Consider the following 26,293-nt stretch of genomic DNA (forward strand, 5'->3'; position numbering starts at 1 on the left):
CACTTGGTGTAATTAAAACAGAGGATGTGATTTAATGATCATAAAAAGGGGTTTCGAACCTACTCAAGAATTTAACCCTCGGACGTACAAGCAAACTCATACCCCCATCATCGTACAAGGGGGGGGGGGGGGTGGATGGAACCCCTCCCCGGAGTTTTCGTTATATTAAGCCGTAGCGAAATTATTTTGCTCTGACAAGAAAGTCCTAAGTTTACTCTACAAGATGACATAATTTTAATTGGCTGTGACGTCATATGACGTCACGTGACGTCATAAGAGCCGCCATCTTGGATCCGCCATCTTGGATTTCAACATTTTCTTAGAAAGTGACAAAATAACAAAAATTGATGCAAAATCAAGCTAGAATGCTTATGGAATGTAAAAATAAACAAATCTTGCCATTCTGTTTTAAAAAACTGGAAAAAATCAAGAAAAATGTTAAAAATGACGATTTTTGGCAAGACCTGCTTGTATTTATGACGCTACCATGGCAACGTCATATACCATGGGCACATGGTTGACATATCAAAATTTCCGCAAAGGATGAATGAACAGCTACCGAAAGTTTCAGCATTGTAGGGTAAATGCTTTTTTCAAAATTTGGAAAAAACCTTACGGGGGGTGGCATTCACCCCCCCACCCCCCTTGTACGTCCGAGGGTTAAGCTGACTCTATATGTTCGTAATGTCATATAGGAGTGGAGTTCGATTCGTTTGCATCGGATTGTTGCAACCCTGGCTTTTAGCAGTCTTCGATTGATTACCAAATAGAGGAAATATTCAGGTAAACATTGTATACATGTCAAGCTTGAATGTTTGGTTTAAGTGTTATGAATGTTTAATCATTAACATCTTCAAGGGCTTTGAAAGAAATCCAGTGCGTCCGAGTACGAATGTATTACAAGGTATACGTTCAATTTACTACGCAACTGCTACTCGGCGAGTAAACTACACATCGGAGGAAAATCGGACGTCAGTAGGCAGGATACGTATGTAGTGTGTAGATGCTTCATCGCTTGTTTCATTGTCTTTACGGCTAACCACCAAAGCATGTCTGCAAAATGAGTACTGCGCATAGTCCGAATTGGGCTGTAGGATGTAAAGACAGGCACACCAATCGAATTCCTCGAATATTGCATCATTAAATTGTCTTTTTAATATCCAGAAAGTAAGGTCTTTATTCCATTTGAAAGTGTCACTTTTTAGCAGCACTAATCTTAAGGTACATTGAAATATGTCCTGGAGTTTCTAGGCAGACGCGCTTTACTGTACTGTATACAGGTCATTCATCATCGCTGAATTCGGAGCCATATTTGCCAGCTAAAATTTCAGTTTTCAATATAATAATATCATTCCCAAATGAGCTAAAACAGAGTTTAGAAAGATGGTGGGCGATGTTCAAGAAAATTGCTCAGTACTGTCCAAAGTTTCCACTCGTTTATAGCACGATGGAGGAAGAGGCTGTCCTGAGTTTTGATGCGTCACGGTCAATCTAAAAACTGAAAACTTAAAAAACATTTTTAAAAACATCTTAAGCATTTTTTACTCAAGGGTCACTTTAGTTTTGTAAGCTAGGGTCAATTCAAAATATATTCAGCTTATAATGATCGATAATGAATCGACTTAAGTGCTTTTTCCCTTCAAGATTATCCATATAAGCCTTGTTGTTCTTATTTCCGCACAAATTCAAAACATGGGAAGGTAGTTTAAAGAGGTTAATTGATATTAGATTAATATTATATATTTTATTAATCGAGGTTTCGAGTTGGCAGCTAAATATTTGTCTTGAATAAAATCATTCTAATGTATCCCTTTCGAAACTGCTTGTAAACTTTAAATGTTGTTAACATGGATCGAATTTAACTTATCAATCAGAAACAAGTTCGAAAGTTTGCAGCACTAAAAAGTCTGTATTCAGTCAAATCTGTCTATTAAATTGTAATAAATCATCCGAGAGGTTTCTCTCGGAGAAAACGAGACCTTTTGGCCCTCTTTTATTCTTGTATATAGACAATCTACCCAACTGCCTATGTCATTCGCAACCAAGAATGTATGCTGATGATACCAGCATTACTTTTGCGAGCAATAGTGTTGAAGAAATAAAGGAATGTATAAATTCTGATCTAGAAGAAATTTGATTATGGCTTGCAGCCAACAAACTTATTTTAAATTTGACGAAAACTGAATTATTAGTAATTGGATCTAGACAGAGGCTCTCTAATCTACCCGGGAATCTTAAAACTAAAATAAATCAAATCCCTGTTAAACAAGTCTCCACTACGAAATCTCTTGTTGTGTATATTGATCAAAATCCTAATTGGGAATTTCATATAAAAGAAATTTCGAAAAAGATTGCCTTTTTACAGCTCATTCATTCAGCCTCATTTCGATTACTGTAGTGTAGTGTGGGTATGCTGTTCAAAGGGACTCTCTCAGAAATTACAAAAGCTATAGCTACAGAACCGTGCAGCGCGTATCATAACCTTCTCTTTTTATGATAGCAATACTAATGAACTCTTACGCAATTTCATTTGGAACAAACTTGATCATCATGGGACCATGAGTAAATCGATTATGATGTATTAAACTGTGAACAACCAGACTCCGAATTACTTGAGTTCTCGGTTTTTCCCGCGTAATAAAACCTCGATTAACAATCTCAGAAATACCGAATATAAGCTATCTATACCACAGCCTCGCAGTAATTTTTATTTTGTAAACGAAGTTTTAGCTTTTGCGAAGCTGTGTTATAGAATAGCTTACCGATAGAAATGAAACTATCGAGCTCTCTAAAAGAATTTAAAAACAAATTGAAATATCATACTTTCCAAAACGAGCTCGTCCAGCATTTAAATTTATACACACGGCATCCTTTCAAAACAGGTCTTTATGTTATTTAACATGAAAACACTTCTTAGTTAGTGTCGTTAGTGTTTTTATCCTTTGTTTATTTTTAATTGTAATTTTCTTTACCTGAATGAAAACACCGTGTGGAAATAAAGACTTACTTACTAATATGATTTGAGGCTGGTGCATCACAACTTTAGCACTTCTTTTTCTAAGCGGTTAATTCCCTTTATTTTACAGGACAACATTTCCATAGCTAAATCCTTAACTCAATTTTAATACGGCTCGCTGCAATTATCAAGGTACATGTTTTTGCACCTGGTTTATGCATGTCACATCAGTCAAAGAATTAATACATGACCGTTTATGATTGCCTCCATCAGACACGCGGGATGTTTACTTGTCTGAAACAGGTATTCTTGGTCCTGCTGCTTGTAGTGGCATGCGATGGTTCTTGTCCAAAGAAGTGCACCTGTACTCCATTTGCCTCAAGGGTAATAGTTAAGTGCAGAAATGTCAAGCAAGTTCCACGAGATATCCCGTCCAACACAGCACTACTGTAAGTATTTTGATAACAATAACAACGCCCTATAATTTATCCTCAGACTGTAGGTTCATTCATTCCCGCATGTAAAAAATGACACGTCCTTCCTCGTAAACAGCCTCGTTTTGAAACAAAGTGCCGGCAAATTGGAGCTCCTCTGATAGACGCAGTTCATTTATTTTGTAACCATCATATTTTGCGCGTTGTTGATATATTTGCTATTGTTTTTTTCATTCATTCAATTTTTTGTTAACATTTTTTGAACGAAAAAATCAAATATAAGTACCACAAAAGGGCCTCGTTACTAAGTCCTTGTTGATAAGTATGCGCGACGCTTAAATTGACACAGAGTGCAGCAGCTTCAACCTGGGCCAAGCAAGCCATTTAAGCCAATCACAGCACGATCTTAAAACAAAATAATCTGACTTTGTTCATGACTGGACTAATCATGTTGGCGTATCATCATGTTGGCGTCTCGCGAGGCTGCTTAGCGTATTTTTTCGATTAAACGCCGGGTCTCTAATGACGAGCTGGAAACTATGTCTGTAAGGATAATGAATGTAATCCCTTGCTTAATAATCACCAGACTGAAATAAATTTCAAAAGTCGAATAAATCCCGGCTCCACCAAGCATTTAATGGAGAAAATTGACCTGAACGGCGCGAATAGCGAACCGTAACGACAGTTTTTGGGCAAACGCTGACAAAACAACACGAAACGGTCCAGGAACCAAAAATGACAAATAAAAAAAAGAATCCTACATTGGTTAACTCGGAGCAAAAAATGTTTTAAAACTAGCAACAGCAATAATTTAGAAACCAACGACGAAAAAACTGCTCTGTTAACAGACCCAAAATATTTTTTTTTAAATTCTTGCTGTCATTGGTCAACAAATTTTGAATGATCCCTGTTGAATTCCCGCAATAACTGAAATCCTTTGTAGTAACTGAAATCCTATCCTACTGCGGGCTCTCCCTTGTCACTTAATTAAACTCTAAAACTGCTTTATTGGTTTAGATAAGGTCTTTAATTCCTTATTTATATTTCTACCAGCAATCTTTCGGGAGCCTCACTGAGTTCTGTACAGGAAGAATCTTTTAGAAAACTGAAGTCACTCCACTTAATGTAAGTAGCACAGATTGAATTAAAAATTTCATTCACAGCCATAACTTCAAACTGTTTTGGAAAAGAGGCAAACTCGGAGTCCTGGTTTCGTCTATGTTGTCCTAATTCTTATACTGAGCCTTCTTGTTTCCTTTCTGCTCTTTACCGAACCTCTTAATGATCATCTTTTATCATCAATCAATCTGGAGACGGCGTGGTCGACATCTAGTGGTTAGGGCACTGGGCTTGTAATCAGAAGGCCTGTGTTCAAAACCACTAGATTGATTTGTGTTCGGTGGTCCCGAATATAAAACTCCTCTACGCCTTGTAAAGCCTTCTACCAGCTGGTAAGAGGCCTTGTAAAGCCTCCTACCAGCTGGTATTTTTAAGAATTTCTTTTTCCCTTTTTGTGATTTATGGTTTGTTAACTTGAAAAAAGTGATATTGTCATTAGCAATTTTACTTATTTTTCCATGTCCAAAGAGTTCCGGTAGAACACTTCCTGAAACGCCATGCTAATTTAAAAGATATGTTCAAATATATTGTTAAAATGTCTTGCTAGTATTGATATGTATTTACATTTTTTTGTCTTTAGAGATCTCTCGAACAACTCACTGAAGTTTATTCCAAAGAACACTTTCAGGAATCTAACGTCTCTACAAGTAATGTAAGAAACTGAAACATGCTTTGTTCTGTCTTTCATTAGTTACTGTGTTGGTAAAAGTTTCAAACTTGCGTTTCTTCGATCATCCCATTGTTTGCGCTGTATTTTACATGGATTTTTAAAATCAAATATGCATAATTGTAATTTGCATATACTTGATCGAAAGCAGATCATCAACTGATGATACACACACCAAATCGTTGTACACTTAATTACGTCACATCATCTGTTGGAATTAATGTGTCAATCAAAATCTATTGGTTGCTCTACTGGAAATCCGAGAATCTGATTTCCCATTGTTTTCTATTCGCTGATAGAACAATAGATAGATCGCGTATGTGTTGCTCTTAAAAACAAAACTTTTCTTGATTTTCGTCTCAAAAGAATATAAAAATGTGAGTTTTGGACTGAAATCCTATAGAGTTTCCAATAAAACTAAAACAATAAGACTACTCGCCCTCGTTTCCTATAAGTGATAGTCAACTCGGCTGCGGGTCGTCGACTCGGGCTCCTAATCTAATTGTTATTGAAACAGAGATTTCTTAAACGGATTAAACGGGTTGGCAAATTTAATAACAAAATGAATTTGGCTTTAATGTTTATAAAAAGAGTGAGCAACCAAATGCTAAATACCAGGAAATATATTTTCGTTAGAGAACAGACGAAATAAAAACGTAGCAGTGATGTCATGATGTTTGTTTTAGAAATCTCAATGGAAATCGCATTCAAGGAGGATTTTATCTCCCGGAAGGAGTGCATAAAATGTGAGTTAACAAAAAATGCACTGTGATGTAGATTTTAAAGTGAAGAAGTGATCCTCGCAGTGAAATTGCAAAGAAAGAAGCCAGAAAAAAATCAGGGCTTCAACGGGATTCGAACCTGTGATCTCCCCAATACCGGTGTGATGCTCTACCATCTGAGCTATGAAGTCACAGTTTGGGAGCGTGATAGATTTTGAAGGTTGTCCGTATCATGGAGTGTCCCTATTAGAGAGGTAGAGTTTACGAATTTTGGTCTATATTGAAGCAAGTGAACTGTCCGTAATAAGAAGGTTTTCGTATTTTAGAGATGTCCGTATTAAGTCAAAGCACTGATTGCTTGCATCACTAAAAGAAAACACCGTTCAGGAGTGCTTTAATATGTTGATTTCAACTCCTAGTGAAATGAGAGGGAACTTTTTCTCACTGAGGGACTTGAAAATCATTCTTAATGGATTAACCAGGCTTTACTTTTTGTAAGTAGTTTTATCTCCCTACTTTTTTTTAATTTAAGTAATCTGTTATTAATAATAATACTTTTAAATACAGTTCTTTTTGTCATCATAAATTCAAGTAAAACTGTTGATAGCACTTCGAAAAACTGTTGAAAAGATGTTTTATTGAAAGCTATTAATATTTTAATGTAAAAGAATACATTTATACCTGCCACACTAAAAATGGCTTCGCTTGTTGTAGACGTCAGCGAGAGAGCATCAAAATTACACTAGCCTCCCATGTGACAAGAAATTCACCAACTAGAAGCTTGGAAATGATAATGTCATAAGCTACAAACAATGTTATATTTTCTGAAATAAAATCCAATTACGTATTTTATACGAAAGGGCATTCATTTCCAATGATATATTTTAAACGGAAAAAACATCTGGGAGCTTCGTCCAGATACAAACGTTCATCTTGATTTCGATTTGTTTTAAAAAGTTCCAAAAACAGGCATGATATTGGTTTAACATTGTCGTTATCTTCCGTTTCAAAATTACGTAACCTACACTAGCTCTCTGAATTATTGCTATGAAATTCATCTCTACAGGGACGTTTCCAATAATGGCATTGGACCAAACCTAACTTCAGACGTTTTTACTGGATGTGATGACATGGAATATTTGTAAGTTGTCTGATGTTCCATAATTTAATTCATTTATTAAAGTACTACATTGTATAGTTTGATGTCAGTATGTGCAATATATACGGTGGTAATTATTATTTGTTATCTTTATTCAGAGCAATGGAAGGTTGTCATCTGGAAAACATTGAAAGTGGAACCTTCAGGGCGATGAAAAAACTGTCTCGTCTGTAAGTTAATGAATGGCAAATTAAACCATAAGTTATCTGTTTCTAATCAGTTCCATGTGCCATCGGTTATTCATCTTTACCTCAGCTGTCAGGTCAGACTGCGCCAGTCAGCTTGTCAGTCGGTCGTTCAGTTAGTTTTTAAGTCATTAAACCACTTTTAAAATAATCATTATGGGGTAAAATAGATGTAAAAGAATCAATCACCTTCCCCATATGTTCATCTGTTATTCAGTAATCCTTTTTTCGCCCAGCTGACCGGTTCAACTGAGCCAGTGGGTGGATCGGTCGGTCGGTTGGTAAGTCCGTCTATCCATCAGTACATGCATCACTGAATCAGTCAGTTAGTCAGTTAGCCGATCAGGCAGGTAGGCGGACAAACAGACAGTGAAGTAAATTTTAACTGATATGGCGGCTCTTTCCGTCATATCAAACACAGCAGAAAATGATCTACCAGACACTTTTAGCCATCAGATATGTGTGAGCTAAACCTCACTTACACGTAGAACATGCACCAGTCACGTGTTACAAGCCTGTCATTCATTTAAACACTTGCTAGATGAATTGCAAAAGGGCCTTTTAACGTTCAAAATATAGACATGAAATGATAAAGGCTAACATTTCATCAGTCGACTAGTAACGACTCGTTGCAAATCTATATATAGAAACCTGTTACAGTGGGTAATTTTAAAATACTAGTTCAGTCGTGAAAACGTTGTTTCCTAAGGCTTTTGTAATTGTTTTTACAAAAAAAATAGTTTTACGGCCGCTCATACCTGCAGATTTTCAGGCAGTCAGTCAGTCAGTCAGTCAGTCAGTCAGTCCGGCCGGCAATCTGTCTGTCTGTCTGTCAATCAGTAAGTCAGTCAATCAATCAGTACGTCAGTCAGTCAATCAATCAATCAATTAGTCGGGCGGGCAGTCTGTCTGTCTGTCTATCTGTCTGTCAATCAATCAGTCAGTCAGTCAATCAGTCAATCAATCAGTAGGTCAGGTCATGCAGTCAGGTCAGTTAGTTAGTCGGTCGGTCAGTCACTGAATCAAGTTATTATGTTCTACCTTGAAATCCGTAAAGGTGATCTATCAACTTTAATACAAAGAAGCAAAGCAATATTTCACTAATACGTCACCACTGTTCACCAATACTGTCGAAATTTTACCTTAGCTGACAAATAAGATATCCGTTCTTGGCAAACGCGAGCGAAAACGAAAACGATACGAATGGTTTCGATACGCGCGACAACAAGTTTCTTTAACTTTTGATAATAAATAATTGAAATTTTAAAAATAATAGGTAAATAATTGATATTTTTAGCAATCTTTCATGGAATCAACTGTCGCACATAGAACAAGAAGCCTTAAGAGGACCTGCAGAATACCTGATAGATTTGTAAGTTGTTAATTGATAACGCACGCAATTAATGTTGTTAATTGAAAACGCACGGCAAGGACAGTGGCTAAAAAACTGGGCTTGCGCGTTTATTCATACCTATAAACTAAAGGGCGAAAAGTATTCCCTTGGGAGTTTACGATAACTGAGTGACCGATCCACGGAGTAAAATTAAGCCCAACTACAATACTCCTATTTTCGAAATAATCGTAATAAGATGAGAATGAGTATTTAATATATATATATATACTTACTACTTACTAACGATTTACTAGATTTCGACAAATTACTCCTTGATAAATATTTATAATTAATTAATTTCAACACAAACAACATTTAAAGAGTTTGGGGCACTTACCACATCACATTTAGCTTATATTGCTTAATAACTGTTTTCAATTGGGTGTCGTAAATCAAACCCAAAGCAATTACAGTGGCCAATCACCGTAGACGCTAACAAATGATAGAAAAGAAGTAAGAGAGTTGTTTGTTCTTTGTTTTCTTCATTGTTAATTTCTTCCTTTTGTTATTGCAGGGATTTCAATTCAAACTTGTTGACATCTGTCCCAGATTTATCTGGTCTTACCAATATTTACTTTCTGTGAGTTAATTGACTTTTAGCTCGTGTGTAGTTATTGCGGTTTTTAGTGAGATGCGAACTCTGAAATTCAATTCTCAACTAACGGTTTACGCTTTTTGCTGCCGTCAATCATCTTAGCGGACCTCTCGGGAAACAGAAGTTCACTTCATTCGGGTCAAAAGGTCAAGTCTGTCAGTTGTGATTGGCAGATTTCGATCCATTTTGTTTGTTTTCTGTTTTTCGTGGTTCGTTGGCTGTCGCCATAATTATGATTGACGACAGCGAAAAACGCAATCGTTAGTTGGATTTAAACTTTCAAAGTTCGCATTTCACTGAAAGCCGAAATAAAATTTGAGTCACAAATTCTACTACGGTTTCGGAAAAGTGTTGGTATCAGCTAAAAAGTTGTTATAAGGGTCGTTTTAAAAAATGAGATATGTGAAATTTCAATTCCAAACTGATGAATAAACAATAACTTCATGAGTGAATGTTGGATCGATACAAAATATTTAACCTTTATAGCAAAAGCAAGAAAGTTTTACTGCTTTTCATAAATTCACACTCTTTCCTGTAGTTATAATCTAATCAGAAGCCGAGGACTGCTTCCAAGGGACTTCTTGTTGGATTAAATCATGATCAGCACGAAATACAGCATCGAATTTAATGTTGAACTGGGTGGCACATAACAGTCTTACAATAACTGACAAACCTGTACCCCCCCCCCCCCCGGATTAGTTAGAACCCGAAGGAAACCCTCGGAGCAAGGACGAGAACTAACAACGAACTCAACCCACATATGACCTCGTGACGGAATGCGAACTCGGGACACCTCATCGCAATCCCTGCTCTCCTAGCAGAATGTGGATAAGTTAAAAGTAGTAACACTTTTGGAATCCTTGTTGTAAGCTATTTTAGCATTTATTCAACCGTTTAGATACCATGAAAAATATTGAGCTGCTGTCCTCCTATCATTAACCAAAAATGTGTCAAATTGTGTTATACTGATGATTAATTGGTAACAAGACTTCGTCTCCAATTACCATTATTTGTCACTACAATGTATAGACCAAGGCACGCTGAATATGTTACGATTTTTGCTATTGTTTCTCTTTTCTTGGTTATGTTAAATGTACACTTTAATCGTAAAAAGACTCTTAATCACATATTTCAGGAAATTGCAAGGGAACCACATCAAGAATATAATACAGCTTGGAACTGCATTTCATATTAAAAGGCTGTTGACTTTGTTAGTAATGAACTCTTTAGTTTAGTTTGTGTACTTAAGGAAACCAAGAAAGGGAGACAGGCGACAGGTCTCGTTACCAGAAGTATCCAGGTTCAAAAACGTCAAGACACCAGTTCCTGAACTTGTTTCCAGTGGTGATCTCGGCTTAACCTTGCAAATTCCTAAATGGCCAGTCTCTTTTATGAAAGAGTGTTTTTTTTCTGTTTGGTTGAATGCCTTAAAATTAGCTGACCTGACAGAAGTGCATTACCATTAAAGCTACGAATATGTCAACTATAATCACAAAATGTATTTTTTGTAAAGCTAAAAAACGTCAAAAAGACGAGTACAATTTGATACAATTTTCAAATATTACGAGTAGGGTAATTCATACGATTATGTAACGGTAGAGTTTTCCTTGTCTGCGTACGGGGAAACGGGCGAACTCTGAACTTGTGAAAACGAGACGACTGCGACGAAACTTGCGGGGGAAATTAGACTCAAATGGGGCACTCGCTTGCAAGGAAGAGCCGTTACACTCTTCGGTACCGGGATCTAACCACGAACTGGACTGACAGCACAGCAACAACTCAGCTTGGTTCCAACAGCAGTTTATTCTTACTAACTTCGTAATCGAAAAAGCTTTACAAGTGTGGTTGCTTATATACGGTTTGCTACGTGCTTCTATTGATAATGGAACATAATAAGAGCGCTATCCTAAAGATACGAAATAACAATTACTGTACAGTAAAAATGCTTTGAAGGCAGCGCAACCAGAATAAAAATTACAACTTGACTCAGCAACTTATTGTTACGAGAGCACGTACTTCAGGCGGCGAAAACAACTTCTTAAATTGTTTTAAATTAAAAACTACCAAAACAATATAAGTAGAGAATAAGTTCAAAATTCCTATCATGCTTACGAGCGGTTTATGCCACTAGAAAAGGGCTAGAAAGCACGTACAACAAATTAAGTTACTTAAGGTTAATTAACTAGAATATCCCTGTCAGCAAAAGTATTCAAACTATAAACGCATCGAGTCCGCAAAACTATTGAATTTAGCGGCGAACGTGTGTTCGGTGAACTGCGATGGATTAACAACCTAACAGCTTGTAATTAACACTATTGAATTAGCTTGAGTGTAGTGAAACGCGATGATTCGGCAATATAAGATTCCTATTGAATTGAACGGAGAACGTGAGGTCGGCAAGTAACTTATTAAGCGAGGTAAACATTCTGAAAGCTAATTACTTTTACCAAGCACTCCGGTAATTGAATTTCACGGCCAACTTAATAGATTACGAATACAAAAGCTCACGAACTAAAAAGGAACCTTCCATTATTTCCAGCACGCGTCTTTGTAATATCGGATAAACAGTACTTAAATAAACTTATTGTTTTCAGCTAATAAGCTGCTGTTGGCTTTTAAAAATGTAATTACACTATATGCAAAGCTAAGCGAAGCGACTTCAATAATAATTGAAGGTTACAGCAAAATGCGAATAGAAATACTTAACTGGCAATAAAGCCGAAGAAAATATCAAAGTGAACAACTAGAAAACTACTTTGAAAAAAATCGAAACACACAATTTCCTATAGTAAATATTATTTACTTATAGGACCCACTAAATAAGGCCGAATTATTACCAACGAATATATTATCAATAAGACAAAACTAAACGCGAATATACGAATTCAAGCGAAACTGCTAAAGCTAACAAAACCCTCCTAACAATTACCAATATTTACATGCGTTATGATTCTATATAATATTGCTCGCGCTATATACCTTTTGGGAAATAATTTTACCTGGAGTTTTGACCAAAAATTAATCTACGCATACTAACACAACCACAGTAGAGTGCTTTCATTTGACGGTGATCTGCACAGGCGATATGTTAGTAATTGACTGCTGCTATCTTTTCTTATAGGTCATTGGCAGATAACCAGATCGATAACTTACCAGCAAGTGTATTTCAGATTGTGGCTGTGTATTGGTACATGTATGTATCTATGAACTAGACAATCAGCTTCACCGTGAATATTGCTTATTTCCATTGCGATCTGGTTTTTTTAGATTTGTCAGTTATTAACCTTGCTTGATCTAAAACCCTTTCAGAATTTCATTTCTTAAAATGATGAAGTGTGTTTAATTCTTACTTTAAACTATATAACAATTGTTCATAAAAATCTCATTGGTTGAATTTACACTCAGAGACGAATCATCCGTCTAGGAGGAGTCTGAAAAAAAGCAGCGTTCGGTTGTCTGATAATTCGTCTGCGTAGAAATAAGGATAAACAGACAGATTGACGAACTATCTGCTTAGATCGTCTTGACACGGTGGATGATTCGACTGGACGGATCATCCATCTGTGTCAAGATGATAAATACTGGTAGAAGGCGATCTATACTCGTTACATAAAGTTAGCTGAATAAACTCGTTCTGCTATCGTGTCAACAGCCCATAAATGTAAACTCAAGATGGCGGGCACGCCGGACAATTTAAGAAAGGAACGTGTGTGAAACATGACTAAAATGCTCTAGTACTCTGAGCCGACGAGAAAAAAAAATGTGTTGCTCGATTGGAAACGCTTGCCTTGTAGGAGTCGTCAAATAATGAAGTGTTCCAAGAAATTTCAATTCATTTCGAAAACTACATTTTCTCTGACGAGATCAAACACGAGAAAAAAACAGAAAAACGCAAGTCTAGGTAGAAACGAAAAGATATTCCGTTTTTGACATAAAAATGGTAATCTTCCTTGATTTTTAAACAATATTATTTTAACAGCAATGATGTAATCATTTCATATAATTATTTCAGGTATTTATTAATTCTGTAAAAGCCGAGGTATTTGCGAAGTTTTAAGTTCTTGTCTTGCTGAAAGAGGCTGATCCATTCATATACTTTATTTGTCATCTATCACTTTCACGGGGACATTCGAACTCACAATTGACCCTCCGCTCAATGTTTGGCTTCATAGCAAAGTTGGTAGGGAAGCGCACCTGGAAAACGAGGAGGTCGCGGGTTCAAATCACGTTTTATCAGATGCTCTTTGCGTTTTTTCAACTTTTAAACACAATTGCAAGGAAAATTTCTATTCTTTACCCCTTTTGTCAGTACGTCTTGACAAGGTAGACGTCTATAGCTATTGTAAGAGATAAATGATCTTTTTCTTAGCCGCTTTGATAGAATTATTTCACTTTAGCGTAGTTTGTCACAAAAGTTCATTATTCATTTGTATTATTGTCTTTTTTGTTCAAGCGACTTGTCCTTCAACAAGCTGCAGTCAATACCAGATAAAGCATTTTATGCCTGCGGGGATTTACGGGAACTGTAAGTGAAATTAAGGTTTAATTTAAAAAAACACCGGTTCGTGCCATGGTATGCGTCCTATTACGCCACTGATTTACAGGGGCCCTGTTTCTTCTCTAACATGCTTCTTCGACAGATTTTTATAGATATAAAATATTTATTTAAAAGAGAAACTTTTACCGACTAGTTTGAAGGTGTTTGCCGCAGAATTTGACCTACAGTTGAATCCCGATAACTCGAACCCTCAGTAACTCGAACTCCCGCTAACTCGAGCCATTTTTGATTCCCCTTCAGGACATTTTCTTACTAATTTTCACCCTCGATAACTCGAACGTTTTTCGATTTCCCTTGAAGGTTCGAGTTATCGGGATTAGACTGTATTTTTGTGTTGCGTTGGAAACTCATTCAGTCATCATAAGACGGGTTGTACAGTAATTCATCAACAAATTTCTGGGTCAAATAGGTTTGGTGTTCAGACAATATACTTTTTTGTTAAGGTCTTAACTACCAGCTTTAATAAACCAATTTTTAATTTGTTTTCTTTCTTTCCTCAAGGTATTTACACTTTAACAAAATCTCTCACATCAGCCGTCACTCGTTCACCGGGCTCGTAAATCTGACGAAATTGTAAGCTCTTACTTTCATATTAATTAACAATTATTGGATGAGGTTGAGCATGATAGCGATAATTATCAAGGCCAAAGTTTGTGTTATCTGCCGAAGCCGAAGGCTGAGGCGGATAACACAAACTGAGGCCTTGATAATTATCGCTATCATGCGAAAACCGAATCCAATAATTGTTTTATTATGCACATTCCTGAGCTGCACTTGTAAAGACAAGAGCGCGCACAAAAAAATGATCAATATACAACAGTCAACTTGTAATTAAACAACTTTATGTAGTAGATAAAATATGAGCGGGAGATCTGTATGGGCGGTTACAATGGCGAGCCGATAGGCGAGCCATTGTAAATGCCCATACAGATCGGACGCGAATATTTTATTCTACTTGTGATATGAAAACAATAAAAAGAATGCAAAGGATTGTTATGCGAATCAGTAGAGATCTGTATCAAAAGTTAATGAATATTAATTAGCTGAGCAGGAGTTTGTATCAAAAGTTAATTCTATTGTTTGATTTGTATTGGGGTTTACAGTTGTTTACATGTGATCTGAATACTGTGCTGGGATTGGTTTGCACCCTCATGAATAACTAATGAATTTTACAATGTTTATATACTTTTATAAGCTTACAACCTTTCGTGCGCTCTTCCAAAGCCTAAAACAAATGACCTGTTATGGAAAGTTAATATCGTAAAGAGAAAGTTCTTGAAACTCTCTCAGAAGGAAAAAGATTGAAAACATTGACAATATTTTACAAATTCTTTGAAAAGATCAAGTTTACTCACCCGCCTGTATGTTAACATTACAGTTAAAGAAATTGAAATTCTTCGTAATCTCCGAACGAGAGCTGTTTATAATTACTTCTTCTTGTGAGAGGCTAAGAACGGGAGACACGGGAGATGACTGGTGGGAATTCATGACCGATAACTCTTCACTGACCTCGCATCTTGTAGTAAGGGTTTTCGACATCTTCTTCTTTGTGCAACGTCTTGAGGAAAACAAACAAATCATTGCTTACACTCTTCCTTCTGGTAGAGTTTTTTTAAGTAATTGTCCGACCTTCATTTCAAATGACACTTGTGTTGAAAACCCTTTGCAAATCATGTTAGTATAAAATGATTGATTATGAAGTCGAATTGAATAAGCAGTTCTCTTACCATATTGTCATTTGGGGTTAAGAGCGCAACATTTTGACTTCTCACTGCTAGTCTTCAGGCGATGGCGTCGACTGCTTCGTGTCAATGTGTTCACATCATCGTATATACGTAGAAACGTATATTCGTATTTCACGAAGACTGTCTGTTATCAATAGATCTGGATCCACATAACTTCTTTTCAGGAATTTCAATTTCATTTTCCTTGTTGATGTCGATCGTTAGAGTGAAGCCTCATGTGAATAACTTTTTTAACCCTTCATGTGTGTGTGTGTGTGTGTGTGTGTGTGTGTGTGTGTGTGTTGCCAGGTGAAGTCTCGATCAGATCTTTTTAAGCGGATAGTAGCCAGTTTCGCGTGTTGGTGTTGTGCTCGTCGGTTGTTCCCTACATTGTCACTCTCTTTCACCAATCAAGCCTTCGCCACACTCACAGGGAATCCCATTAACTACGACATATATCTTACTTAGTCGCGTGTACCGCATCACACTGCAGTTTGGTCGCCCGTACACCAAGTGTGACCTGAGTGTGGCGTCCGAGAGACGGTTCACATACTTTCTCAGACTGCAGCGGCAAAGAGGCTCCATAATGCTTCGGAGGGAGCTTAAAACCCCAGTTGATTTAAACTCTGTAACCGACTAGTACTGGGGGGGAAGTTTTATACATGCACTTATTTTTAAGAAAGAACTATGCGATGATAAGTCATTATGCGGTGCACAAACATTACCTTCAAGTTGAATAAAAACTGATCCATAACTGCGATAGTGAATATATGAAATAGATAACATGAGGTTGTAACTATAACTTTTAAAGGTTCCTCCACGGCAATGCAATCAAACACATTGACGGAAAAGGTTTTCATAACCTCACAAATCTTCAGATTTTGTAAGTGCTTTTCATTATATTTTCATTTGAATGATTGTTTTATTGAACTGCTACCTTTTTATAGTGTTTATGTAGAACGTTTGTGTTTGTGTCTAATCTTAGCTTCCCTTCCTCGATAAAAAAAAACAAAATAATTGGAACGAAGCAAAAGCAAAAATAATGATAATAAATACGAGGGAAGTAATAAAAGGATTGTCTAGCGGGGCTGGGTATTTGACGAGAAGGAGGCTGAATCCAATATGGTAGACTGCTGTGATCAACTTGCATACAATGATTCATAGCAAAGATGTTATCAATTATGAAGTAATCAGTGACTTACAGTATTCAAGGTTTAAAAGTTTGACTGCTTGTTACTTTCAGGACACTATTTAGCAATCCCCTGACGAAACTCAGTGCCTGCTGGATTATTTGATGGAATGAAATCAAGTGCTAAAGTGTAAGTGCATGTAAACAGCAGGCCATAATAATACGTAACTAAATAAACAGATATTTGGTCAGGACAATAATTTGAGTTTAAACAAAATTAATAATTAAATCGCTAGTATTATATTGTATCTTATATCAAATCGTGTCCTTAACATAGTGGGTAACGCCTTTTTTAGCCTGACACTTTTAGATTAAATTAATTTAAATTAAAATGAAATAATTGTTTAAAATTAAACCATGTTTTTTGGTCCCGTATATACCTATTTTTTCTGGGAAATTAATGTTTCCTTTAATTAAGAACTGTATGCATAATGCAGCGTTTCAATTGTTTCAGCTGAACATAATCACTAGAGACTATTTAGTAGACCTCCCAAGAGTTCTTCTCGCCGTCAATTGTGCGCAATAAAGAATAGCCCTAGGATCGAGAATCCGTTTAAATAATGCGTGACACTTCTGGCTCACAGGAATGCTCAATCTGATATTTAAGTATTTAAATTTTCGTCTTAATAACTGATCGACACTTTTTGCACTGGAGAATGACGATGTTCGAAACATCGAAACGCAGTCGATTATATATATCGTTAAATTAGTTTCTTCTAGTCAAATGTATAAACAAACCATAAATGATTAACTGTTCAACATTTTTTTCTATGTCAAGTATCGATTCAGGAATTTTAATCTGAAGAAAATCCTCACATAACGATTTAAATAAATATTACCTTCAGGTTTACAACACGTACGTACACTCAGAGGTTTTCAGCAGTAAACGGATCTGTCGTTATGTAAGTGCAGTCAACTCTCTTTTAACGGACATCTCTATAAGACGGACACCTCTGTAAGCAGTCGGACACCTGTTGTTGGGCCAGTTCCTCCCGTTTTTCAGTCATTTTACGGTAACTAAACTCCCTATAAGACGACACCTCTCTAAGACAGACAGTTGGAACCGGTCCCGATGGTGGCCGTCTTAAAGAGTTGACTTTAAGTAGTAGATAAAACATGAGCGGGAGATCTGTATGGGCGTTTACAATGGCGAGCCGATAGGCGAGCCATTGTAAACGGCCATACAGATCGGACGCGAATATTTTATTCTACTTGTGAAATGAAAACAATAAATTGAATGCAATGTCTTGTTATGCGAATCAGTAGAGATCTGTATCAAAAGTTAATGAATACTAACTAGTTGAGCAGGAGTCTGTATCAAAAGTTAATTCTATTGTTTGATTTGTATTGGGGTTTATAGTTGTGTACATGTGATCTGAATACAGTGCTGGGATTGGTTTGCACCCTCGTGAATAGTTAATGAATTTTACAATAAAGGATAGATATTTTAATAAGTAATACACGAAACGGATATCCCGTTTTCCGTTCGCATGAAGCGGCCAGGAGTATTATAACACTCCCCCTTGATGGAATGCTGGCTCATCGACGCTGGTAACCAACAGCACTAAGTCTGTTTGGCACTGTTATTATTTTTAGAATTTTGGAAAGTAAACGGAGAAAGTTTTGGGGATGCGGGAAATGATATTGTATTCAGGTCTTCATTTTGTTTGTTTAATCTCCGGTGAATTTTGCTATAACTGCAGCTTTTGTTCGCCTGGTCCCTGTACCGAAGGAGAGGAAACCTGTGTCAAATGCCACTCAGGTGAATCAGATATACAATTGTTAGAACAGGAAGCAATATAAGGCATAATTATAAGTACTTAGCATTCTATATGTGGGAACTTTAAGAAAAAGCAATGCTGCTCTGTGGGTTGCCAAACCAGGATTATTAGTGAATTTATTATATTTTTTATCAGAATCGTATTAATTAAAATCGCATTGTATTGTATTGCATTGCATTGCACTACATTAAATTACATTACATTACATTACTTTACATTACATTACATAACATTACATTACATTACATTACATTACATTACATTACATTACATTGTATTGCATTGCTTTATACGTATGTAAGCGAGCACTTGTGTTTGTTATTTTCGTGTTTTCTATTGTTATTTTGCAGTTCTTGATATTCACCTCTGAAAATTATACTAAAATTCGCCGAAGGCGAAGTGATTATTGTTGAATAATCCTCGAGACGAAGTCTAAATATAGACTATGTTTAGTTTCATAGACTTTATATCATGCCAACTGGCATAGTTTCGGTGAAAGAAAATCTGACTCTACCTTTGATGACTACATGAACTGTAATTGAGAAATTGTAATTTACAAATTAGCAGTTGCAGTGAAAACGTATAAAGAAAAACTGGTGACCTTTAACCGTCCAAGTGCAAAGTTGTATTAAATGTGGTAGTTTAGTATCTTAACGTATATACTTGAACTTATATAGGAGCTTTCTATAAGGGCGAAATGGAAGCAACTGAACGCAAGTTTTTCAGCAGTGCTACTTACTTCTCAGAGGAACGACGTCCCAGTAAACGTGCAACTGACTGTTGGGTGTGTCGATATGGTAGGTACTGTGCATTCCCGTTCCCAGAGCCTCGCCCCTACGTCCTAGTCATCAACAAGAATCAACTGTTTTGACAATTCCTTCAGTCATAAGAGTGATTGGTGAAAGGAACAGTCCCTAGTAGTTTATCTAAGAACGTTGTCGAAGCGGGAAGTCTCGAACTCTTTAAATCAAGACTTAAATCACTCTTTAAATTGTAACTTTTCAAATAGATTTTTTTAGTATATTTGTATTTTTAGGGGAGTTTTTACAATAGGGTTTACCCCTAGACTCTCTTTTCTTATTTATGTCTATTATTTGTATATATAAATAAATTTAAACATGTATGACTAGTGGGAAGTGAGGTCAGGAATCAGGAATTGGTTTGGTTATCCAATCAGTAAACTGGAAAATCAAAAAGGATTTGGTTCTCCATGGAGTGTGAAGGGCTACGTCGTTACTTCCACGTTCTTTAGTCATTATAGAAACCCCCTTTTATTGCGGTTTTCAGTGAAATGCGAACTCTGAAATTCAAAATGCAACTAACGATTGCGTTTTTCGCTTGCTGTCAATCATAATTATGCCGACAGACAACGGACCGTGAAAAACAGAAACAAACAAAATGGATCAAAATCTATCAATCACAACTGACAGATGTGACCTTTTGACCCGGTTGAAGTGAACTTCCCGAAGATGATTGACGGCAGCAAAAAGTGCAAACCGTTGGTTGATGATTGAATTTCAGAGTTCGCATTTCACTGAAAACCGCAACAAAAGTAAGTGGTGTGAGTGAAGTAAATTGAACTGGTCAGCTAACTTGTAGTGGTATACGAGCTTTGTACACCTATTTTGAAGAGAATCGGTGCCGTAAGATCACGATCAAATTAACGCTGGTGCTTTACCCCGTCTCCAAGATCGAGTTTTATAGACCCGGCGTTTGTTTTGGGGCCCGGCGTTACAAAAAATAATAAAAAACGGTTACACAGTATAAATACTGATCAAAAAACCTTTTTTCTTTCTTTTTGTATAGGCATTACAGACTCGAGACGAGGGCCAAGCTTTGTAAGTATGATACAATGTGAACCAACTGTGAAGTCAGTGAAAGTCCCAAAGGAAACAACTCGACTATCACAACTATCAAGATCCTCTTTGTGCTTGTTTGCAGCTGGGTGTTGCTAGTTGCTTTTTGTAAGTCACTCCAGGTAAGACTTTTTTGATACTAAGCTCCTTAAAAAGAAACTAATAGCAGTAGCAATGCGCTAAGTGAACAACAAATTCTCAAGCTAAAGTCCGTTTCAATCATCCAGGTCGGGAGACCACCAGATAGCTCTTCGATCGGTTCCGACGCTTATCTCCATTTTCTGAAGTGAGGGACTTGAAGCATTGTCGCTAATCTCTCTGCATGGATGCTATATTGTCGTTAGTCAATATCCCTTCCCCTCCTGTGAATTCTCTAACAATTAACCTGTACCTAGTTACACTTCCGAAAGAAAGAGGCACTGTCAACGTAATGCGTCTTTCCCAGGAACAACATAATGCCTCTGACCAGATTTTGAACCCGTATTTGTCCAGACCAGACCAGACCACCGACAGTTAGGCCACTAAATGCTAAATGCTTCTCAATGACTTTGTTCGGCTATGCGCAGTGAAAATGTGCCTTGGATGATACTTAAACTGTAAATGGTAACAGATGTTAGTTAGTAAAGTTAGCAGAATGTCATAGTAGACAAAGTAGCCTGCAAGCAATGCAGTCAGGGTATGTTGTTGTCGTTGGTTAACGATAAACACCCAGTGTCCATATGCATCCATAAAGCAGTCAAGAATCGTTTCACCCGTAATACGGTTCTCTCTAAAATTAAATTAAAAAATCGGTATAAAATCAATCGGTATATCAAATATATGATGTTATTTTTAATTTTTTTAGGTAGAGGATTTCTTCATATGAGTACTTTTGGAGGAAAATTTGTCATGTCCAATGCAATGCTTCCATTTCTGTTGTTGAGGAGGTTTCCACTGCTTTAAGAGAAAGCTGGCAAATGTTTTTATTTTTTGATTGACGTCCACGATCCAAAGAACACGGCCATGCATTTGACGTAGAGCCACTTTTGCGAAATAATAATTTCATATTCTAGTGGAGACCTTTACTGGCTTTTATATATACCGTACTTATTTTAAAATGTATTCTGTTTTTTTAATGTTGGAATGAAGATGACTTGAATCTGAAACAACTGTTTAAACATTGGTCTGTCTTTTATTCGTAGGTAAAAACAATTTACAACAAATCATAATACAATAGTCTCGTTTCAAAACTATATTTTAATCTTATAATCATACATGTATATGGGAAACAGCTACATTAAAAAGACTAATTAAAGTTGCCTTGTTTTGTCTTTCATTCCAGTAACATACAGAAAAGCGTAGACTGCGTTCGAGCCTAGTGGCCCATTAGGCCGAAGCAGGGGGCCGGAACTAATCCTGGCTTCTGTAGCGTGAAGCAACTGGGGATTCTTACTCCCCCTAAATGGGATGCTAGTCCATCGCAGGTTTAGTGTTAAATTTACTGGTACCCATTAATACACTTGGGTGCATGGACAAAGTAGTGTCTAAACAACATAACGCAGTAACCCCAGTCAGGACTCACCAAACCAATCAATCAGCAAGAGCCCAAGCTCATGATAAGAGGAATTTTAATAACTGACAAATAATCGTTTGAAAACACAAAACATGACTCCCACCTTGCATTCTGGTAAGTTGATTTTACTGTCAAAATTTCATGCTATTCACCCATATCTCCGAATCCGTTTTTACGCATACAATTACAAACCGTTGTAACACAACACCTCCAACGCTCGCGGCGCTAAAAAACGCCTGAAATATACGTGAGCCTGTGCCGCCTGTGCTCGATACGGAGTCTAGCGCGCTGACCGTAAGGCCACCGCCTCCCACACGTGACATACAGTGGAATCCCGATTTTTCGAACATCCAATGGTAACGAAAAAATAGGAGGTAAAATTAAACTTTTCGACTGACGAAAAGGAAACTACTTTTTGTTCTGTTTATTGGGGGGAGGTGGGGGGAGGGGGGGCCGGAAGGCTCGAAAAACCGAGTTTTCGGCATTCCACTGTATTTGTCATCAGCATATAACGATCGTTTCATTGGGGATTGTGGACGCGTACTCGTCAGAAATAAATTGCAGTAAGTGCAGGGGTCAAGTGAGAATTCTATTGCAAGCCAATGTTACTAGCATTGCAGAAGGAGCAAAATTCAATTTTAAAAAGGCGATCAACGCCTACACTTTTAAACTTTCAAAGCATGTAAACTGTACAAATGTTGTACCAGTGTGTATGTAAGCACTGTACCAATTAAACTACTTCCATGCTAAAATTTAGCTAGTATTTAAATAAGATTTTTTTATTTTTTTTATTCGTATAGTAATTATACCAATTAACATAAGATCATATTGGAGATGATTTCCAGTCCGTACTGCGCAATCCCCACCTGCAATGTTTATGTGAGTCTCATACGAAGGAATGTTTACACGCAAAAATAAAAATTCCGTGACAAATTTACCTTTTTCTTCATTATTGACGCGATATCCTTGCAAAACAATAATAACGAGTAGAAGAACCCCGACGCTTTATCACACCGACGTTTTAGCTCATCGAGCTTTCTTGAGCGAAACGACTCGTAATGGCGGACTAAACAACTTCATGTACGCTATTACCGAAGTGTAACGTTCCAACGAATTCAAAACAAACTCCGAGTCTCCGTCACTCTAGATGTCCTGATGAGTAACTTTGAGTACCGTTGTGCTTAAAAGCCTTAGCAGATGCATATCGGCAGCATTATACAGGTTGCATGCTTTTATATCGCCAATATTTTTAATGTGAACATGACAGTCGACTTGAATATAAAATTTGCCTGCGGGGGTACAACATTTCGGTGAATTAAATTCCATGTTAAAAGCGTCCTTTTAGGTTTTTTAAGATATCAAAAATCAAAAACAGTATTAAACTGTAAACTTTAGCCGTGAACATCGTGAAAAATTTTAATGATAATTTAAAACAAAAAGATGCAAGCTTTTTTAAATTAGTAAACAGCCAGCAGCGAGCAATTAACTTTTAAAAGCTTTTATATATAAGGAGTTTTCAAACTTGTTAACACCATAAATATTAATAGCCAACTGCGTGTTTATTAATGAGAAAGCAAAAAACACAAGGAAATAATTTTCGTTTCCCGCTGCTGTGATGATGATCACGAACTTCATTTACCTTAACTTACTTCTCGTATTAACACAGCAACGAATACTGGCATTTACACCACTCACAGAAAACAACCATATTATGGTCGGCCATGTTTTTCAACAGTTATACACCAGAGACTGGTTCAACTGTATTCAGGCCTGTCATGATGAATCAAGATGCATCTCGTACAACTACGAGAGATCAGCAGGCGCCAATGGTCTGTGTGAATTGAATGGCTGTGGAGTTGAAGACTTGTGCGACAGAGATAGGTCCCTTATCTATTCAGTGGGTTTCGTATCTCAGCAGATAAGAGAAAGTAAAGTAAGTACCATGTCACTGTCTAATATAGTCCTGTGGATAAAGTTTTAGCTGCGACTATTTTAATCTCTGGTATCGTATTTTAATTCACCTTAACTTTTGGTGTTATTTACCCTATATTTTATTAAAGGCGTTTCACTACAATAATGATTCAAAAGTCATTCAAAACAAAATTATCTTCACAAGTCCATAATCAAGTCGCTATAAAACTGCATTTTATTTATTGGCTTAATTCTTCCATTAACACCTCATGCAAAGACTTTAATGATAAATTTCGCCCATATATACATTAGTCCTTTTTTGAAAATTTACAAACATAATATTTTTGTACTCTCTTGAAAATAACTGTTCACTTACTGTTTGCATACATGTATGTCTTTTTACATTTTGTCTTTGCTAAACCAAGAAAGCATTTCAAATGCTAAAATATTCGAGTCTGTTGGAAGTAGATTTGCATAAAGTTTGGACCGATATAGTTACTAGCATAAGGATGAGGGGGCCGTTTTATACCTTAAAGAATACGTCACCTGCAGCGGATATTATATTAAACTAGACGGTTTTTAAAGCAACTTTGCACTGTTGTGACGCAATTTTCTATTAGCAGACACCCAGCCGAGTTCTGGAAATCCACGAATCTGATTGGTTTTTTTTAAGATAAGAACATTTATTTATCGCGCGTATTCTTGTTGTATTCTTGATAGTATACATAAAATTGTAGGTTTAGGACTGCAACCTTTGAAATGTCTGCTATTACAATTTGACTACTCGCCCTCGTTTCCTATGGTCGACTGCCTATTAAAGCCTGGTTCTCATATGATCGTCCCGATCGTCTCTGTCGCTTCTGTCGCTTCAAAAAGTTTGCTTCCACCAATCACCTCAGACTTTGCAAACGACAGAAGCGACAGAGACGATCGGGGCGATCATATGAGAACCAGCCTTAACAGACTGCGAGTTATTAGCGGAAGGTTGGGTTCACTTCGCCAAACTCGGAATCGCCTGAGACTCAACGAAACAAATATAATTCAAATTTTAATGCGCGGTTTCCTTTTCGGCGATTTAAGCTCATCCTCTCTTTACTTTCTGGCAGTCAGTTGATAAACAGTCGACAACAGGGCTATTATTTATGTTTTCTCTTTCTGATACTTATACATAGGTGATATTACACGAAATGGAATCGAACCTAAACTTAACTTGTTGCCTTGTAAACCTCAAAACGCAGAACTTGACAACATGCATGCTAGAGCAAACTTGAATTGAATTTGCAACTTGTTCAAGCAAACTGCCAAATCAGTATATCGCTGAGACTCGGTAATACATAACATCCTCTAAAATGCAACTAATTAGCAAGCCACTGCATTACTAATTTTAGATCTGACAGATATCTGTACAGAACGTTTATGTTTGTGCTGTCCACTATTTACATCATTAAGCGGCATAGCTAAGAGCTTATGCTTGTTTGATCTATTTAGAATACGTTGTAGTTACTAAACTGCCAGTGCAACAGCTAACGTTTTCATTCTTTTTTTGATTCTCAACGAACATTACAGGATGGAAAAAATTGCAGCCCAGAAAAATCAGGTAAACAGCTTTTCTTCTTCTGTGTAAAAACAACTAAGGACTAGTTCCCAGTAACATTGTTAATTTTCTATCCTTGTCAATAGTATGGATTTTGTTAGATTATTTGAAAACATAATCCAACATAACACTGTTCATAGGTCAAATAAAACCCCAACTAGGTGGTTGGTACGGCAAAAAGGTAGTGGCCATCCCTGCTAGAGATTCATTTGACTCTCATGTTCAGTGCTTTTTGAAAGTTTTTTTTTTTTGTTAACTCCGTATTAAGCACACGAACGACTGATAACTGAATTAATTTGAAGTCTCGTGTAGTAAGGTGTAGCCTCGATTTTCGCCCCGCGGCTGGCTCTATATGGCACGTTTGGACCGCGGAAGCCTCTTTAAAAAATATTGCCATTTTTAACGTTTTTTATTTGATCTTCCTTGTTCATTTTCGGTTAATTATTACACCTTCGATGTCTTTCTGCCCTAAAAACTAATATTTTTTGGCCTCCTTCGACAGGTGATTTTGAAATATTAAATGACATACATGACATGACTCTATAATAATAAAGATATTTTAACAGGGAGCTTACGTCACAAATAGTGGTCTTTAGTGGGTCCCTGCATAAAAATAAATTACATGCGTTAAAAATGATTAAAAAGTGGAAGTAAAAAATAAGAAGATATAAAAAGTTAAAAAATTTAGGAAATGAATATAAGGAATTGAAAAACTTACTGAATACTTCTGGTATGTCTTTTAAAAGTTAAAACGTCAAATGTGCTTTAAGCTTCGTCAGGTAAAATATCTCAGGCTCTTTGAAGCTCATTTTTCCAATTCTATATTCTTCCTTTCTTTACTTGAAAGAAAACAATGATTTGCAACTTATGATCCTAAGGCAACACATGACATCAATTT

General features: G+C 36.7%; 2 protein-coding genes across 2 annotated transcripts; both read left to right on the plus strand.

The window, feature by feature from the left end:
- Positions 1-664: 664 nt before the first annotated feature.
- On the plus strand, positions 665-18,463 carry LOC144650620 (decorin-like). The gene is made up of 17 exons (XM_078510344.1): positions 665-783; positions 3,230-3,405; positions 4,444-4,515; positions 5,090-5,161; positions 5,863-5,922; positions 6,318-6,392; positions 6,965-7,039; positions 7,156-7,227; positions 9,150-9,215; positions 10,366-10,440; positions 12,352-12,423; positions 13,684-13,755; positions 14,290-14,361; positions 16,324-16,395; positions 16,756-16,831; positions 17,547-17,603; positions 18,405-18,463. The coding sequence occupies exons 2-15, from the start codon at positions 3,239-3,241 to the stop codon at positions 16,805-16,807; spliced, it is 1,074 nt and encodes a 357-aa protein (XP_078366470.1). The 5' UTR covers positions 665-783; positions 3,230-3,238; the 3' UTR covers positions 16,808-16,831; positions 17,547-17,603; positions 18,405-18,463.
- LOC144650652 (uncharacterized) lies at positions 18,163-21,635 on the plus strand. Its single transcript, XM_078510380.1, has 4 exons — positions 18,163-18,463; positions 19,160-19,279; positions 20,289-20,460; positions 21,183-21,635. Exons 1-3 carry the CDS (start codon positions 18,331-18,333, stop codon positions 20,435-20,437), a joined length of 402 nt encoding a protein of 133 aa, XP_078366506.1. The 5' UTR covers positions 18,163-18,330; the 3' UTR covers positions 20,438-20,460; positions 21,183-21,635.
- Positions 21,636-26,293: the final 4,658 nt, after the last annotated feature.

This window comes from Oculina patagonica, chromosome 4 (assembly GCF_052425735.1).
Source record: "Oculina patagonica isolate OP01 chromosome 4, crgOcupat, whole genome shotgun sequence".
Classification (NCBI taxonomy): domain Eukaryota; kingdom Metazoa; phylum Cnidaria; class Anthozoa; order Scleractinia; family Oculinidae; genus Oculina; species Oculina patagonica.

What these genes read in the sequence shown, in the direction of transcription:
- LOC144650620 (XM_078510344.1), top strand. Translation starts at nt 3,239, where the DNA reads ATGTTTACTTGTCTGAAACAGGTATTCTTGGTCCTGCTGCTTGTAGTG. An exon ending in TTAACCAGGCTTTACTTTTT is followed by an intron (nt 6,393 to 6,964) that starts GTAAGTAGTTTT and finishes TCATCTCTACAG; the next exon opens with GGACGTTTCCAATAATGGCA. An exon ending in ATGAAAAAACTGTCTCGTCT is followed by an intron (nt 7,228 to 9,149) that starts GTAAGTTAATGA and finishes TTGTTATTGCAG; the next exon opens with GGATTTCAATTCAAACTTGT.
- LOC144650652 (XM_078510380.1), top strand. Translation starts at nt 18,331, where the DNA reads ATGCGGGAAATGATATTGTATTCAGGTCTTCATTTTGTTTGTTTAATC. An exon ending in CTGTGTCAAATGCCACTCAG is followed by an intron (nt 18,464 to 19,159) that starts GTGAATCAGATA and finishes GAACTTATATAG; the next exon opens with GAGCTTTCTATAAGGGCGAA. An exon ending in CTGTTGGGTGTGTCGATATG is followed by an intron (nt 19,280 to 20,288) that starts GTAGGTACTGTG and finishes CTTTTTGTATAG; the next exon opens with GCATTACAGACTCGAGACGA.